Source organism: Artemia franciscana, chromosome 9 (genome assembly GCF_032884065.1).
Source record: "Artemia franciscana chromosome 9, ASM3288406v1, whole genome shotgun sequence".
Taxonomy (NCBI): Eukaryota; Metazoa; Arthropoda; class Branchiopoda; order Anostraca; family Artemiidae; genus Artemia; species Artemia franciscana.
In genome coordinates, this window is record NC_088871.1 from 32609537 (window position 1) to 32627325 (window position 17789).

General features: G+C 35.4%; 2 protein-coding genes across 9 annotated transcripts in view; one reads left to right on the forward strand and one right to left on the reverse strand.

Annotated features, from left to right (window-relative positions):
• The window catches only part of LOC136031289 (solute carrier organic anion transporter family member 1C1-like), a 178652-nt gene that overhangs the window by 95288 nt on the left and 65575 nt on the right, over positions 1-17789 (reverse strand). For 3 of the 8 annotated variants that reach the window (XR_010618483.1, XR_010618481.1, XR_010618486.1), the window contains one exon: positions 11510-11649. The exons of 4 other annotated variants lie outside the window; for them this stretch is intronic. The gene's annotated coding sequence lies outside the window, so the exon portion shown is untranslated. Of the gene's footprint in view, positions 1-11509; positions 11650-17789 lie in introns of those variants that run through there. One more of the 8 variants, XR_010618482.1, reaches the window with a different exon arrangement.
• On the forward strand, positions 6202-16517 carry LOC136031291 (uncharacterized). The gene is made up of 3 exons (XM_065710738.1): positions 6202-6302; positions 12628-12727; positions 16111-16517. Exons 2-3 carry the CDS (start codon positions 12631-12633, stop codon positions 16446-16448), a joined length of 435 nt encoding a protein of 144 aa, XP_065566810.1. The 5' UTR covers positions 6202-6302; positions 12628-12630; the 3' UTR covers positions 16449-16517.

The following is a 17789-nucleotide window of genomic DNA, read 5'->3' on the forward strand; positions in this document are numbered from 1 at the left end:
TGATCGGATCTTAATGAATTTTGATATTTAGAAGGAGCTCGTGACTCAGAGCTCTTATTTTAAATCTCGACCGGCATTAAGCCTCTGATTTTCCTTTTAAAGCAAGCTATCGATTCTTATAATTTTGCCAGAGCTCATACCATATGAGCTCTTGGCTCTTCTGATCTCGTCACAAGTGCAATATGAGCTCTTAGCTCTTGTTTTTATGGCACTTGGTATTTACCAAGGGACATATAGTGATCGCAAGTTCTGTTGGTCTGTCTATCCTGGTTTTGCTAGTTTAGTGACTTTCAGATAAGCTAGGCTGCTGAAATTTGGCAGGCTTATCAGGAATCAGACATGATTAAATGAGAAATGGTCGTTTCCTCAATTCGACCATCTGAGGGGGAGTGGGGGGAGTAATTCGAAAAAATTAGAAAAATGAGTACTTTTAACTTATGAATAGGTGATTGGATCTTAATGACATTTAATATTTAGAAGGATATCATGTCTCAGAGCTCTTATTTTAAATCCCGACCGGATCTGGTGACATTGTGGGGATTTGGGGGGGGGGGAGAAACCTAAAATATTGGAAAACACTTAGAGTGGAGGGGTCGGGATGAAACTTGGTGGGAAAAATAAGCACAAGTCCTAGATACATGACAGACATAACTGGAACAGATCCGTCTCTTTGGGGGAGTTGTGGGGGGGGGAGGCTTAATTCTGAAAAATTAGAAAAAATGAGGTATTTTTAAATTTGAAGGAGTGATCCGATCTTAATGAAATCTCATATTTAGAAGGACCTTGTGACTCCGATCTCTTATTTTAAATCCCGAACAGATCCAGTGTATTTGGGGGGGGGAGTGGGGGGACCGGAATTCCAAGATACATGACTGACATAACCAGACCGGATCCGCTCTCTTTGGTGGAGCTGGGGGGTGGGTAATTTGGTAAAATTAGAAGAAATGAGGTATTTGTAACTAACAAACAGGCGATCAGATCCTAATGAAGTTTGATATTTAGAAGGATCTTGTGCTTTAAAGCTCTCATTTTAAATCCCAACCAGATCCGGTGACGTTGGGGGGAGTTGGAGGGGTAAATCAGAATTATTAGAAAACGTGAAAATTGAGGTATCTTTATCTTATGAATGGGTGATTAGGTCTTAATGAAACTTAATAAAAGGATCTAATGTCTCAGATGCTTCATTTTCAATTCTAATCGGATCCGGGAACATAAGGGGTTGGAGGGGGAAACCGAATTCTTGGAAAATGCTTAGAGTGGATAGATTGGGATGAAACTTGACGGAAAGAATAAGCATAAGCTCTAGATACGTGATTGAAATAATTGGAACGGATCCGCTCTCTTTGGGAGAGTTGGGGGATTTCCAGTGCTTTGGCGAGTTTGGTGTTTCTAGACGTGCTAGTACAATGAAAATTTGTAGGCGTGTCTGGGACCTGCACAAATTGACTTGATACCCGATTCAACCATTTGGGGGGCTGGAGGGAGAGGAAAATCGAAAAAATTAGAGGTATTTTTTACTTATGAATGGGTGATCAGATCATGATGAAATTTGATATTTAGAAGGACCTATGTCTTAGAGCTCTTATTTTGAATCCCGACTGTATCCGGTGATATTGGGGGAGTTGGAGGATCTGAATGACATTCAATATTTAGAAGGATATCATGTCTCAAAGCTCTTATTTTAAATACCCCGGTCTGGTGACATTGGGGGAGTTGGTGGGGGGGAGAAACAGGAAATCTTGGAAAAAGAGATTGGGATGAAACTTGGCGGGAAGAATAAGCACAAGTCCTAGATACATGATTGACATAATCAGCTTTAATCCGCTCTCTTTTGGGGAGTTGGGGTGGTCTTAATTTGGAAAAATTAGAAAAATTGAGGTATTTTTAAGTTAAGAATGGGCGACCAGATCTTAATGAAATTTGATATTTAGAAGTAAATCATGTCTTGGAGCTCTTATTTTAAATCCCGACCAGATCCGGCGACATTGGAGGGAGTTGGAGGGGGAAACTGGAAATGATGGAAAACGCTTAGAGTGGAGAAATGGGATGAAACCTTGTGGGTTGAATAAGCAAATGTCGCAGATACATGGTTGACGCAACCGGACTGGATCCGCTCTCTTTGGGGGAGTTAGGGGGAGGCAGTGATTTGGTGAGTTTGGTGCTTCTGGACGTGCTAGGACAATGAAAATTTGTAGGTGTGTCAGGGACCTGCACAAATTAAGTTGATAAAGTTGCATTTCCCGGTTTGACCCTCTGGGGGGCTGAAGGGACAGGATAAACTGGATAAAATTAGGTATTTTTAACTTATGAGTGGGAGATCAGATCTTAATGAATTTTGATATTTAGAAAGACCTCGTGTCTCAGAGCTCTTATTTTAAATCCTGATTCCTGACCGGCATTAAGCTCTGATTTTCTTTTTATATCTATCTATTAGTTCTTAGAATTTTGCTAGAGCTCATACCATATGGGCTCTTGGCTCTTCTGACCTTGTCACAAGTGCTATATGAGCTCTTAGCTCATGTTTAAATTACTCATTTCTATTCTAAGTTTGGCACACCAAACCCAAAACACTTTAAAGTGAGTTTCATTGCTTTATTTTATTTGATAATAGACCAAATATCTGATAATTTTATCTATATTCAGTATTTTAGGTTCTATGTAAATATGGTAGTCATCAGATAGTTCATGGTAACAAACTGTAAGTAAGTAGAAATACAGCTGAATAGTAATTGAAACTGTAAAAAACAACAGATATATCAAATGGATTGTCTTATTATGCTGGTACCAAATATATAAGATACTTTAAGTCCAGTGTTATTCTTCAAAGACTACAAGCCTGAGAAAATTTGTTAAATTTTGGAAAAAGGGGGAAATCACTCCATAAAAATATCAAAGAAACTTAACGAATATAACACCTTCTGATTCAGCATATCAGAGAACGCAATTATATAGGGTTAAAGCTTCTATCTGCCAAAATGTGGTCTTTCCCAGAAGATGTATTTTTTCCATGAGGATGACAACTATGCCCCCTTCCGCGCCCTTTCCCCCCAAAATTGTTTGATCAAAATTTAGGGATACCTCAGCTATTTTGATTGGCATAGTTGAGAGACCCAATAACTTTGCCTTTGGAGTTAGTTTGATCTCCCACAGCCTCTGGGTAAAGGTCTCAAAATATATTATTTGCCCATTGTTTACATATAATATCTGTTATCTGGAAGTATGCATTCTGTTTTTGGGTAAAGGAATGAATTATCTGCTGGAGGATTTTCTGCAGGGAGAACTTCCCATTGGAAAAGATATTTCTGCAGGATAAAATTTTAAGGGGAAATTTTGCACCGGGGGGATTGGTCAGAATTCCTAAACAAAATTATTTTTATATATTTTAAGTTTCTCTTTTTAAACTCAATCTTACGCGTGGAAATGTTAAGGGTAATTGTCCGGGATAGATTTTTAATGGTATTGAATTGTCTAGATGAATTTCCCGGGGAAAGGAATAATTCTTTCCATGGAATTGGAGTTGGATTTCCTGGCATTTTTAAAAAACCATTTGAAATAAAATAATTTTTTTTCAGTCTGAAAGTGTGCCTAAGAAGCAACATTAAAATAAACAAAAACTATTACATATACAAAGGGGATTGTTTACTACGCGGGTCCAAGCCTTACTTGAGCCTGAAAACGAAATTATAACCAATTTTGACTCCCAAATTCTTTCAACATAATTCCATTTTGAACTTGCCCTCGAAAATTCCCTGAATCTTGAAGACTTGTCCCCGAAAACTCCCTGAATTTTTAAAACTTGTCCCTGAATGTTGAGATTCGAGAGTGGAAGCCCTGCCAAAGAATGTGAGACTCCTATCAGCTCATATTCTAGTGTTTTATTTATTAGGCTACTTGTTTTTTCATAAACTAGTTTTGATATTAGACTCGCATTTTTAAGTTCAGTACTAATGTTACTTTATGAAAGAAGGCCAATAGAATTCAAAAATTAGGGAAAATAAAGTTATGACTAGAGGATTCTCAGCAAAAAAAACTTAGGTTCGTAAAATAATGATAAAATTATATCAAGTAGACAGATGGCCGCATTAGAGGAACCAGTTGTTATACAAGTGTAGCAGAAGTGGCTAATAAATTTGGAGAAGAATATTTAATAGGGATAAAATAGTATATTTGTTTTTTCCCTACCTGATTTCTGTTCTATAAGTAGCCTTAATTAAGTTTTTTTTTTATTTGTTATCTTTAATACTTAATCCAACTCATTAAATCACATTGTCCAGCAACTAAGGTAAATCCTATGGTGATTCTAGTGTGGAATGACACACATTGGCTGCATTCCACTGGGTCTTCCATGGTTGCATTTGCCAGTTGTAATCAACTCCAGATTTAAAGGTATTGGCAATAGAAACTGTTAACATTTCATTAGTCAATAAATTCTAGTTGTACACAATTCTGTCGGAGACAAAGGGGTTTGCTGTATATATCTAGTGTCTCTTCTAAAACAAATGAGTGACTCCTAGTCCTCTGCTGGGTGTCTAGTTAGAGATAAGATGGAGTACTATCACTGGTTAATAACTTCTTAGACATAACCTTGTCCCCCCTTTGTCTGCTATAAACTAGCAAAGCTTGCTTAAGTTTTCTTAATCCTATAGGATAGTCAAGACTTTTGTACCCTTCTATACATTTCGTGGCCTTTATTTTAAGTGACACAAGGACAATTACATCATCCTTATTAATAGGGAATGCGACAGTCATACCATTTTCTATGACAGGCCATTTTTTTTTATTTTAATTTTATTTTATTTTGGTTATGGTCTACCAACAATCATTTTGGTATGGTATTTGACTTTTTATTTGTTATCTATAATAAGCCCTAGATCTTTTTCTTCAGTAGCTACAGAAATAGGTTGAGAATGTGCATTATTAGTATTTATATTGTATACATGATCAGCAATAGTTTCCCAAAAAGGATAGCTCTGCACTTCGGTGCCTGTTTAGAAAAATAGCTAATATTGCCTTGTAAGGTAGTGTCTCCATTTAGTGGGCCAATTAGGAGGCTTCTCAGGGAAGTTTTTTGGGTCCTACACTGTTTAATACGCTTCTCCCTTTACCAGCAGTTAATCAACTCTTTATACAGACAACCTGAAGCTTCTTGGACTAGCTTTGTCCTGTGAAGATCATGCCCTGCTATAAAGTAATCTTCAACTGGTGGGTCAATGGGCTGAGGCCTAGCTTCTTGAAATCAATGTTGCCAAGTGTATCATTCAGTTTGACAAACTGAATTCTTGCTACTCTTTTTTTTCCTAGGTCACCCTCTCTCCTCTGTAAATAATGAGCAGGATCTTAATGTCACTATTGACAATGAACTAAAATTCTACACTCATGCTAAGAGTTTTGCTGCTTGGGCTATTTTGACCCTGGGACTGATTAAGCGTACTATTTCTACTTGTTTCACTAAAGTTATCAGTCTTCTATATAAGGGACTTGTGCTCCTAAGCTTGAAGTTAGAATGTCTTTTGCCTCGCCATATTTAAAAAAAAAAGACAAAAAAGCTCTTGAAGATATGCAGAGACATGCCAAAAAAAATGTGATATCTGGCATGTGGGAGCTTTTCTACCCTGTAAGACTAGCAAAGCTGAATCTCTCTTCACTTGTTTACAAGAGAAAGAGAGGGGATGCTATTTTAGCCTACAAGTTATTGAGGGCTAATACTCTCCCAGCATTATTCCCTACTGTTGGTACCAACTCAAGAACTAGAGGTCATCATCTGAAACTTGTCAATTATTAGTCCACAATATCTAGAATCTACACTCAATTCTTTCCATCATGCATTGTCAACAGCTGGAACAAACTATCCAATGAAACAGTTACTGCTGAATCTGTTGATGTTTCCCAACAAAACCTAGATGCTGAGTGGTCCTCTAGAGAGAGTAAACTCAATTAGGATACTACTGAACATGGAACAGCACCTGGAGACTAATGCACTTTGTATACAACTCAAGTCATCATTCTGGAGCTCTACAAGAAGAAATCTTTAGATCGCTCCTAGCTGCAGTTTAAGGTAATTTAAGGTAGTAATTTTAGAATTGTCAACATAAAGACTTTGTTATTTTATAACTCCATATGGGGCATCATTAGTATAGATATCAGACAATGTTGACCCAAGCAAATTACCTTGTGAACTCCACTGATGACTGTTGTTATTTCAGAAAAGAAAGATTGGCCTCCATCAGTATATCAAGAAGGCCGTGTTTCTATTTGTCAAGAAGGCCATTATTCAGCTGGTTGTGACTGAATTAATATCAATAGTATGTAGCTTTATTTTTAGTCTTCTATGAGACGCTTTATTAAAGGCCTCGGCAAAGTCAAGAAGCAAAACATCTACATCTACTTCTTTATCAATAAGTTAAATTATGTATCAGAAGCATCTAGGAGGTATGTTCCAATTGATTTTCTTTGTCAAACTCTATGCTGGTTTTGGTAAGGAGCTTACTAGAATCAAGCTGCTTAATTAGCCTACAGCTGAATTCACAAGACTTTCCAATACTTTACCCATGGCTAATGTCATACTGATGGGTCTGTAGTTCTCAGCAACATCCTTTTTACCCCCCTTTGGGAATCGGGGTAGGCCTAATGTGTGCTGGTCTTCAATTATCTGGTACTACTGAGGTGTCCAGTGAACTTTAAAATACTTATTGGCTCAGCTGAAACTGAACATGCTTTCTTCAAAAGTCTATGGGCAATACCTCTAGGACCTGCTGACTTATTATGATCCAACCTTTCCAACTGTCTACACACTAACTTAGAATCAAGTCTGAGGGTTTGTAAAGCATTATCAATTGGGTACAATGGCTCTTCTGGTAGAGTTGCACAATCTGAAGTGCGAATTAGTAATCAACTGACCTTGAGATGCTAATTGAGTCACCGAGTGTCTACCTAGTTTTTTCTGCAATGCTGATTTCCAAAATTACTTGGGATTATCTTTTGTCTCTATTGCCAAAAATTATTTATATTCTGCGGTTACTTTTCTTGTCAAATTTCTGAGGTTATTTCTATCTTGTTTGAACTAAGCAAATGCGAAGAAGATTTACATAGAAAGAAGATTTGTTAGTGTTTTAAAAAGTAGAGTTGAGAGCAAGTGTCAAACTTCAGCGTAAAGAGCGGGGTGTTGAGGAGGGAGCTGCCTCTTTCATGTACGAAGTAATTTTTTGTTCGTTTTAAGTTTTAATGTCGCTCCTTACTTTCAGTTAAAAAAAACTTATTTTTTTTTATTTAATTTCTGAACTTTTTTTTAATTAATGCATGTTTTGGTTTTGGCTCTCCGCAGATAAATAATTAAAACGAAATTTACATATTTTTTTTTGGCTAAATGGCTTTCTCATCGTTTTGATCGAATGATTTTGAGAAAAAAGGAGCGGGGGAGGAGGCCTAGTTGCCTCCTCAATTTTATGGTTACTTAAAAGGGCGACTAGAACTTTTGATTTTTTTACGAACGTTTTTATTAGTAAAAGATATACGTAACTTACGAATTAGCTTACTCAACGAACTTCTGTATTCTTTTGTTTTTGTGACGTATATGAGGGGGCTTATCTCCTTGTCAGTACCTTGCTCTTTACAATAAAGCTTAAATTTTGTCCCAATTCCTTAAGAATGTCCGCTGAATCACAAACGAAGTAGAATAAAATAGTTGAAATTAATAAAAAAGTACTTTAGCATAAAGAGCAAGGTATTAGGAGGAGGTGAACCCCTCATATTCGTAATGATTTCTGTTCGTTTTAAGTTTTAATGCTGCTCCTTACTTTCCCCAATCCAAAACTTCTTCATATTTATTTTTTCATTGTTTTTTTTAATAATGCTAGAAACTCCTGCGCTCCCTTCATGGAAATTTTTTCCCCCATGACAAATTCCTCCATGGACTTCCCCCAACATACCTCCCTCTTCTCAACTTCCCAATAACCATTACTATTTATAAGCACTGGTCAAAGTTTGTAACTTGTAGCCCCTCCCACGGGGGAGTAAGTCGTCCCCAAAGACATAGTTATAAGGTTTTTAGGCTATGTTGAATCTTATAGTGGGTAATATAACTTTTCATTTCCGTTAGAATGAGCCGTGTCGCAATATTGTAGGACTACTGGGTCGATACGATCAGCCCTGGAAAAAAAGAAAGAAAGAAAACAAATAAACACGCATCCGTGATCTACTTTCTGGCAAAAAATTCAAAATTCCACATTTTCGTAGATAGGAGCTTTCCACAGTCCTGTGGTGGCGCACTGGATTTGACCTTAGCTTGGTAATACGGGACCCAGAGATCGAATCACGCTGCAGGAATGCACTGCAGGGCCGACGCAGGGACCATAGTAGTCAAGAAGCGTCGTTAATTCTTAAATAAAAAAGGAGCTTTCTACAATAGGGTTCTCTGATACGCTGAATGCGATGGTGTGATTTTCGTTAAGATTTTATAACTTTTAGGGAGTGTTTTCCCCTATTTTCCAAAATAAGGCAAATTTTCTCAGGCTCATAACTTTTGATGGATAAGACTAAACTTGATGAAACTTATATATTTAAAACCAGCATTAAAATGCAATTCTTTTGATGTAGCTATTGGCATCAAACTTCCTTTTTTGGAGTCTTGGTTACTATTGAGCCGGGTCACTCCTTACTACAGTTCGTTACCACGAACTGTTTGATAAGTTCAATGACATATTCAGTGTATCTTCGGTTGATTATCCTGGTATGAAACCTAATTGTTGTTTATTGAGGTTCACATGCATGCATGTGACTCGTAATGTAATCGGGCAGAAATACGTTCTGCTCTAACAGATACTGATGCACTCAAATCTTCAAAGTCCAAGTCATGAATTTTTCTATGTTTCAAGCCTCGCTAGGACCCCGGTCACTTATTTCTTCAAAATACCTGTTTCTTGGAAATACCTGTGCCCAACTTGTCATGTAATCGCGCACATGTAGGTTTGATGCGCTCAAATTGCTTTCTTCCTCGTATTTTTTAAATGTAGATTGGTATGCTTCATCTGATTTAGAATGAAGAACACTCCATAACGGCACAGTTAGTGGGGTTAAAATCCCCAAAAGAGTTTACAACGTCTGAATAAAGACTTTAGAAATTAGCGCTTTTTGAAATAGCGAATTCCCGCTATTTCAATTTCGTCACTTGATGTCATGGAATTACCATTAACAGTACTAGCTGAATCGCTTTAGGGCTGAATCGCGTTATCTTCAATATTAGTGCAAGACAATTGACCTTTACTCTAAAATTCTTTTCTCCTAGAGGCTGCAAGATCGGAGCAACATCTGAAAACCCATTCACAAAGTCTATTTAATACTGTCTGGCTTGTTTCGCTAATTGCACCTTTATTGCTGCTTTTCAGACACGCAATTATGCTGTAAAATTTCCATTCAGTACATCTTTCAAAGACGTTTTTGTTTCCATGAGTAATCAAGTAATTAAGGAGAATTAATGCATTGTGGACATGGCGCCAATCATTTGTGTCCAACATTCTTTTTTTGATGACGTCCATTATTTGGTCCAATTGAACATCATCATGAGTACATCGAGCGAGTTCCATAAAATTTTCAATTTTAGGGTAACTTTTGTCGTTGCAGGTAGCACTCCGTGTTAATTGTTCTACATGGCTGTAGCCTAGGAGTTTATTTTTCATAATTCTTTTTGGACTCATGAATAATTTTTTGAAGGAAATTTTTTTTTTATAATCTTCTTGAAAATATTCAGTAATTGGTTTCTCTTCTTTAGATTTGCTAAAGCTGCCAAAAAAGCCTCTCTTAAGTGCTAAATTCTTATCACCTTGAACAATAAGGTCTTTAGCAATAAATGCTTCATCTTCAAGTTCCGAAAATTTGGTCATAATAGATTAAAACTTATCAATTGAAACAATTCACCTGGATTGAAACTTCAATTGCAACATATACTTTTGAAGAAGGTAAAAATTGTGTTTGTGGAATAAATGTATCTGGCATAGCTGGAAAAAGTATTTATATTTTTTTCCCATGTGTAGAGGATAATATTGCAATTTTTATTTTGGGCGATTTTCTTTTTGAGAGAGAGTGAGAGAGAGAGGAATACATTTATTAACAAAAATAGCGGTGACGTCATCTTTCAACAATGATTGGGGAAACCTATTGGGTTGTATATGATGGTCGTTTCATCCTATTATCTAGTAATACATATTCACACTTCACCTATAAATAAAAAAAACTGAAATCATTAACAACTTCCCAAAAGTTAATGTTTCAACCCACTCTTGAACTGGCTATCATTTTCTGGCCCCTTTAAAGCCTCCGGGAGAGAATTCCATAACTGTGGTCCTGCAAAACGCAGAAATAAAGATCCTCTTTGAATACTCCGAACCTCAGACACTATACCTACTTTCATAAAAACGATAAAATGTTCACTCCGATGCATAACGATTTAAACATCGATAAATAAAAATAGCTACTTGATAATTCTTAACTTATAAACATTTAGATTTTTCAGTTTAGTGGAGTAATTCAAAGTACTATTTCTAGATCTCACATAATCTCCTAAAACACGAACAACTTTATTTTGTAAAATTTTAACTCTTTTAAAACTTAACACAAAAGAACTAGTTCACAGCAAATAACCATAAGACAGATATGGATTGATAAAGAAAATGGTAGAGGACCATTAGAATTCTTGGTGGAAGCTCATTTCTTAGCGTTCTTATAAGACCCAAAATTATTGCCACTTTTGTTGCTACTGCATCACAGTGTGGTTCCAAAGTCAAATTGCAGTCAAGATAAAAACCTAAATATTTAACACTAAAAGCTTGATTTAAAAATACACCATTCAGACATTTTTTTTAAATAATTGAAGTGTTATCCAAAGCTTGTTCTTCCTATTCATACATCTAAATAAACCTTCAGTAGCCCAAGGACAAATTGGTGCTTTTTTCTCCCATATTTAACTTTTTTTGTTTTTTTTAAAATATTCTTTAAAGAAATTTGTAAAATTAGTATAGAATATATTTAAACCTTTGTTCATATTTCCTTTTTTCCAAATTACATAGACGTGTTATTTGCTTAGTTCAGCTTGTAATAACCTTAACCACATCTGGAAAATGATAAAAATCGGATCAAATAAGTGACGCCATACTCAAAAAAGAAAGAAAGAGAAACAATAGGAAAAGAGAAAAGGGAAAAATCGAACAAAGAAGGGTCAAAAATCACTGGGCTAAAACTACAGAAAGATCAGCTGAGAAACTACCTTTGGAGATTTAGATAGAGGGATATCAGAAAGGATGGAGTTTCATAGTTGAATGGATTGATCAAGAGGAGACCTCTGAGCTCCTGTTGATGATCGATTAGGTATCTGCAATAAGAACTAAGGAGAGAAGAAGAGCACCTACCTGAGCCTACCCATGAGCCTACCTGAGTCTACCCATGGAAAAAACTTGTAGAGACGGTGTAAGTGCACCATGAAAAGAAGAATACTCTAAACAAAAATCACTTTTACTTACAAACGATCCTGCAGAACTATTCCACTATCGAGGTCAGAAGAGGGGTATAGCCAGGGGAGAAGAAAAGTAGCCTTCACTGCTCTATTTTGGACATCTTTGATGATAACTGAAGCTGAGAGTGGAAATAAATATGGTTACCTCTCTTCGTGAATGAGAAACATAGAAAAAGAAAAAAAATGGAATAGACTTGTTGGAATGGAATAGGCGGAAAAAGGTCTATAAATAAATTTACATAATTAAGTCATGTCCCAAGTTTCGCTACCTTTTGTCTGAAAATTGTTTGCAATTTTACCCAAAAGGGAGTTGCATCATTTGCCAGTTCCATTGCAAAATTGTTTTTAGCTAGAATTGAAAGTGGTTGCACTTGAGTTTGACTACAGTTTTACACAGAAAGAAATGGCTTCCTCTTTATAGTCTTATCATATCATTTTTCACTAATTCAGAAAAGAAGCATGAAACTTTAAAGAACTAATTTGCTGCTCAAATTGGGGTATAGGGAGGTGTTTTAAGTTTCCATTTTCACCCCTTTCCTGCTTTTTAAAGCTAATATCTGAATGAAGATTGCAAATTTTATTAAGTACTAACCAATATTACGATATTCTAGTTTGTATGCTTAATTAAAAGTAAAATTCGTGATTTTTTCCTAGAATCCATAATGTTGAGTTTGTTCGAGACTAGCCCGTGAGATGTTAGGCATAATATGTGTACATTTAAAGAGACTAATGATAGGATCCTTTGTCAGGATATATTTATTAATGATTTGGTTTGCTTATTAACCAGAAATATAAAACGGCTGAGAGGTAATCAAGATGAAATATTTGAAGTAACACCCGCTGTATTTCAGAACGCCCCTGTTTCAAAACTGTACTTGATTTTTGTCATCACTGTAGCTTCCAGTATTCTAATCTTGGTTTGCAGACTTATATTCCTATTATTTGAAACTATTTTCAACTCACTGGGCCTTTACTACTCTACTTTTAACATCTTAACTGCATCCACTATCTTGACTAATAATACTACCTAGCTAAGTGTCATTGTTCATGTTACCCAACTTCTACATCATCTCTCCACTTCCTCCCAGTCTAAGTGACTTAGTCTCATCAGAGTTCCTTTCTTGTAGATAATGAGCGTTTCTCAAAGGATTAATCACATGGAATTAATTAGTACAGTTACAGATCTTATAAGGAAGTTGGACTATCCTCGGATACTACAGAATGAATGTAAGTTATTTGTATTAGGATATTATTATTATATGTATTTGTGTATTATATGTATGTATGCATGTATGTATGTATATGTATATGTGTGTGTATATGTATATGTATGTATACGTATGTATGTAGTTCTGACTAGAATCTGGTCATCTTTATAGAAATTCAAGCCAGTTTTAAAACCCTTTCCTGGCCTTTTCTAGGCAAATCTATGTTTAGCAATTTTAAAAACAGAATAACTTGTTCATATTACTTCTGTATAAGTTATAAAGTTGCATTCATTTTTAACTCTGTGCTTTGGGAAACTATTATCCGAAGTCATTTTTTGGTTACTTCAAATGAGGGTTCAACAGAGTAAATAGATTCATCAAGTATTGTGATTAAAATGGTTGAAGGCCTTCAGTACATTAAGCTTTTATTTTATGTGTTTGTTGTAAAAGAAATCTTGAAAAGCAAGGATCTTTAATAAATGAAACTCAGTGATATACCGGGAATGTGTTTGTCATCGTAAGGGAGATTAGCTTTTGTGAAGCTGATATTTTGAGCTTGATTCTCTAAGGTCATTTACTGACAGCCTTAATCAGGTTTCCTGCACCTAATCAAGATGTTAGCTCTTAAGTTTCAAGTTTCTCTTTTTCTAAAGTAATTCGTTTACTCTTTTTGTCGTTTGCAGTAATTGCTGGAGGTCCTAACTTTAGATATTGAGCCTGTTTGTTTTCCGACATTGACATCAGTTAGTTTGGTCTAAATAGTTTAAATGACCCATGTTCTTTGACGTTTATTCGAAAAAAGTAATAATAAATAAAAAAGGTCAATAGTTAAACAATGAAATTTCAAGACACATTTAATAAAATATAAATGACAATAAGTAGTAAAATGTATGTGCATAAAATCATGATATAGTAAAACATGATTCTTCTTTTTCTTCCTAAAAAGTATAGTTCAAAGAGAGCCACTAGTTTTTGCTGAAATATAGTTGGTGAATTCAAATTGTATATTTAATTATTTTACAATTTTTTTGGTGACTTATTTCCTGAATAAATTTCCATGACGCTAAGAATCCCCCCAGGAATCTTGTTGTAGGTTTTTCAAGTCGTTAACTGGAAAGGGTTGCATTCAATTACAATTTATTTGGATATGTTTAGGTACACCTTCTATATTTAATTACCAAATATATATTTACTAGCCGAATAACCTGTCGTATATAGTAATGCCACTCACCAAGGGGTTCCAAATCATGGGAATATAGGGAGGAAGGGAGGGGTAAAAATATGACGAGACGAAAAACTTTTCTTACAAAGATAGCATAACATTTTTGCGTTACCTTCAAATATTCGTGCTCAAATATTTTGTAATCGAAAATAGAGTTACACGTTCGTGGCACGGAGCAACATGGCTCAATAGTAACTCAAACTAAAAAAAAACGGAATTTTGGATAAAAATAGACACGTCAAAAAAAATAGCTTTTTATGTATTTTGCAAATATATATGATTCTTTAAGTTTAATGTTACCCATCAAAAGCTATGAGTCCGAAAAATTTTTCCTGATTTGTGAAAAAAGGCGGTAACATCCCCAAAAAGTCACGGAACCTTATTGGAAACCGCATCATCAGATTCAGCATATCATTGAAACATACTGTGACGGTTTCAAGCTCCCATCTGCGAAAATCTGGGATTTTGTATCTTCTTGCTAGAAGAAAAATCGGATGCTTGTTATTTTTTTTTCTTTGTTCTTCCTAGGGGCGATCATATCGAGCCAGAGGTACTAGAAGATCGGGGCTCATTTGAATGGAAATTTGAAGTTCTTGGATTTTTTTAAGTGATCAAGAAGATTGGAAGGCAACTAGCCCCCCCCCCTCGCCCTTTTACCCCTAAAGTCGTCCAATCATAGCATAGTTGGAAGATCCAATAACTATGTATATAACTATGACCCCCACCCCATAGCCCCCGGGAAAAGGGCTGAAAGGTTTGAAATTTACCCATTGTTTGCATACAGTATTTGTCATTGGCAAGTATGCATAAATTCTTCGCAAGGGGGATGTTCTACGGGAGAATTTTTTGCTGGGACGGAAGTTTCCGGGGATGAACTTTTCAGGAGAAACTTTACACAGAGATAACTTTCTAGAATTAATATATGAAACTCGTTTTATGTGTCGTACTTTCTATTTGGTGACTCAATTTTACATTTGGAGCTGTTCTGGTGAAATTGTCTGGGGTAAATGTCCAGTGGGGGTGTAATTCTCTGGATGATTTTTCCACGCAGAGATATCCTGCGGAAGGAATTTTTCACAGAGAAATTTTCCGCTGAAAAATCTTTCTATTGGGGGGGGGGGGGGGTTCTGGAAAAATTTCCACATAGAGGGGATTTCTGGAATGACTTTCTGGAATGAATAATCAGAAATTAAAGAAAAAACAAGTCTTTTTTTCACTGAAAGTAGGCCCTATGCCAAGGAGAATTTTTAAGGCGGAATGATTTGCCAGAATTTTTCTGGGTGAATGCTCACCGAGGATTGCATTGTCCGGGGGCAATATATATATATATATATATATATATATAACGAAAAGAGAAATCACCAATTCAACAGCACAAACACATTAAAAAAAAGAAAAAAAAGGGGGAGACAGAAGGAGAAAAGGAAGACTGTTTTCCTAAATTAGTGATTAATATAGACCAGCACTTGAATGAGGCCTTAACCCTACTCATCCATACAATCACATAGGTCAAACAGCATAGCCATACACAATCAACCATAAAGAATAATCCATGGATAGGCAGTCATGTAGTCAATAAGTATAAGTCGTCATTTACCAAACAATAAAAACAGTAAAGACAAATAATTCAGAGGCAACAACCCAACACAAGGGCTCATCAGGAGAATACACTTGCCTATAGGGTTTCGGCACTTTAAATTCTCGTTACATATATTCAGTTACAAAAAATTCATTCAGTTACTAAAAAATTCAGTTACAGAGTTCAGGAAAGCTTGATTACCAGCGAAGAGGATTTGAATAGACGATATAATGCATACTTTGATTTTGATTCGTCGGTTATTTAGCGGAAAAAATGTGTAAAATTTCTTGGTGTTTGTTGATGTGGTTGAGCGTAGAAAATATGCTAAAGCGTATTTGAGTATAGGCTTATCAAATTGGCTGGTCATTTTTGTGCTGTTTCGATAGTTGATGTTTTTTTTTTTATTAAGCAATCTTTCAAATATAAAAGTTTGACTAATCTAAAATACAGACTAAAAAGTACAGACCGTTTCGTTCATTTATTTGCCTCATGAATGTCCCATTTATTCTATAGGAAGAACACACATTGCGTTTTTTTCCTTTGAGTAGATTACTCACCTTATTTTTTGAAGGACACTTTAATTTAAAAAATTTCATTGTAGTAACGCCATCGCAGCCAGAGCTTTTGCTGCTTCACGCTCTTCTTGGTGCTACCCTTCTTGATGCATTAGCCTTGTTCGACTCGAAAAAATTCAGCTTCTTACCTGGTTCGCGTAAAAGCTACTACAGTGTGTCTCATGGCTATCAAATTCACTGTAGAGGAGGGCCAGTATTTTTGACAGATGACATTAGTAGATGCACATGTCAAGAATTTGGAGTCTCTGTTTTAAAGAAGAAATTGAATATATTGTGTACTCATCAGTTGATGGCTTTGCTGGTTATAGAGAATCCTGATGGTGACAGAATGCTAAATAGTGGAAGGTTAAATGGTTTAAGATGAGTCTTGATTGAAAATATGTTATTAATTTTGTAAGCGGTTTGTATAAAGAATTCTAGAAGTCTAATGTCAGTCATCCACTTTTTAACTAGATTTATAATAGCCTTCAGCTCAGTAAGAAACTGACTAAGCTACAATTATGGAAAAATTAAACATTATTTTCAGTAAACTCGTGATGCATGAATATATGGGATCAGATTCAGGTTGCTTTCCTCGTCATTACTAGAATTAATTATTCATTTTTGATTATAATTAATGATTAGCTTATGATTTTATTATTATATTTATGATTATAGTATCATATTATTTTATTATATACTAATGATTAATTATTATAATTACTGATTAAAGATGATTAATTTTTTGATTAATTTAAGAAATTACACCCTACCAATTTGAACATCTATGTTTGATGTTTATAAAGCAATTGATGATTTTTGGTTCTAATCGGGACCTATTTAAGATAGGTGGACAAAACAAGTAGAATTGTATGTATAGAATAGTGCAATTAATATACTTGAGAATATTGAGCTATGCATTTTTTTTACCTATTCTTCCAGAGCGCTTTCAATTTCAACGGTCATTATTAAAAAGATTGATTAGCCTTTTGATTGCAAATGTCCTTGCATTGGGCTGCTGTCAGATTAGCATATTATTATTATTATTTAAGAATTAACGACGCTTCTTGACTACTAAGGTCCCTACGTCGGCCCTGCAGTGCATTCCTGCAGCGTGATTCGATCTCTGGGTCCCGTATTACCCAGACTAGCATATTGTTATCAGTGTTTTGAATTTTCAAACTACGCGCTTAACTTATAATGATTAAACACAGATAAACGTCGCGAGGGCCCACTTCTTATCATAATTAATTATAATTACTCGACACAGAATGCAACCTTACTCTAATCAATTGTTAAAATTACTCAAGAGACATAGCTAAGTATAAAATACCCAATGTAATTTGCCTTTTTGGAAATGGGGTATTCAGTAGTTTCATAATAACTAGAGGACAAATGAATAACCTAGACCATGAAACAAAGAAATACAAGGTTAGATTACTTGCGACACTGGAAATTACAACTATTCAAAATTGAAACGGAAGAACAAAGAAATATTCGGTTAGAAGAAATATGGGGTTACATATTTAACCCAAATAAGCGACAGTGAAAATCAGAACTAGTCAAAAATATTTTGGAAAATTGGAATCAAGCGATATTCTGGCCTACAAAAAGGATCTACTTTTATATCTATAACGTATGTAACGTTACAAAAAGAACTAGCTGAAAATAAAATGCCAAGTGTATTTAGTCTGTTTACAAAAGACGTTTTAAGCAGTTTCGTAAT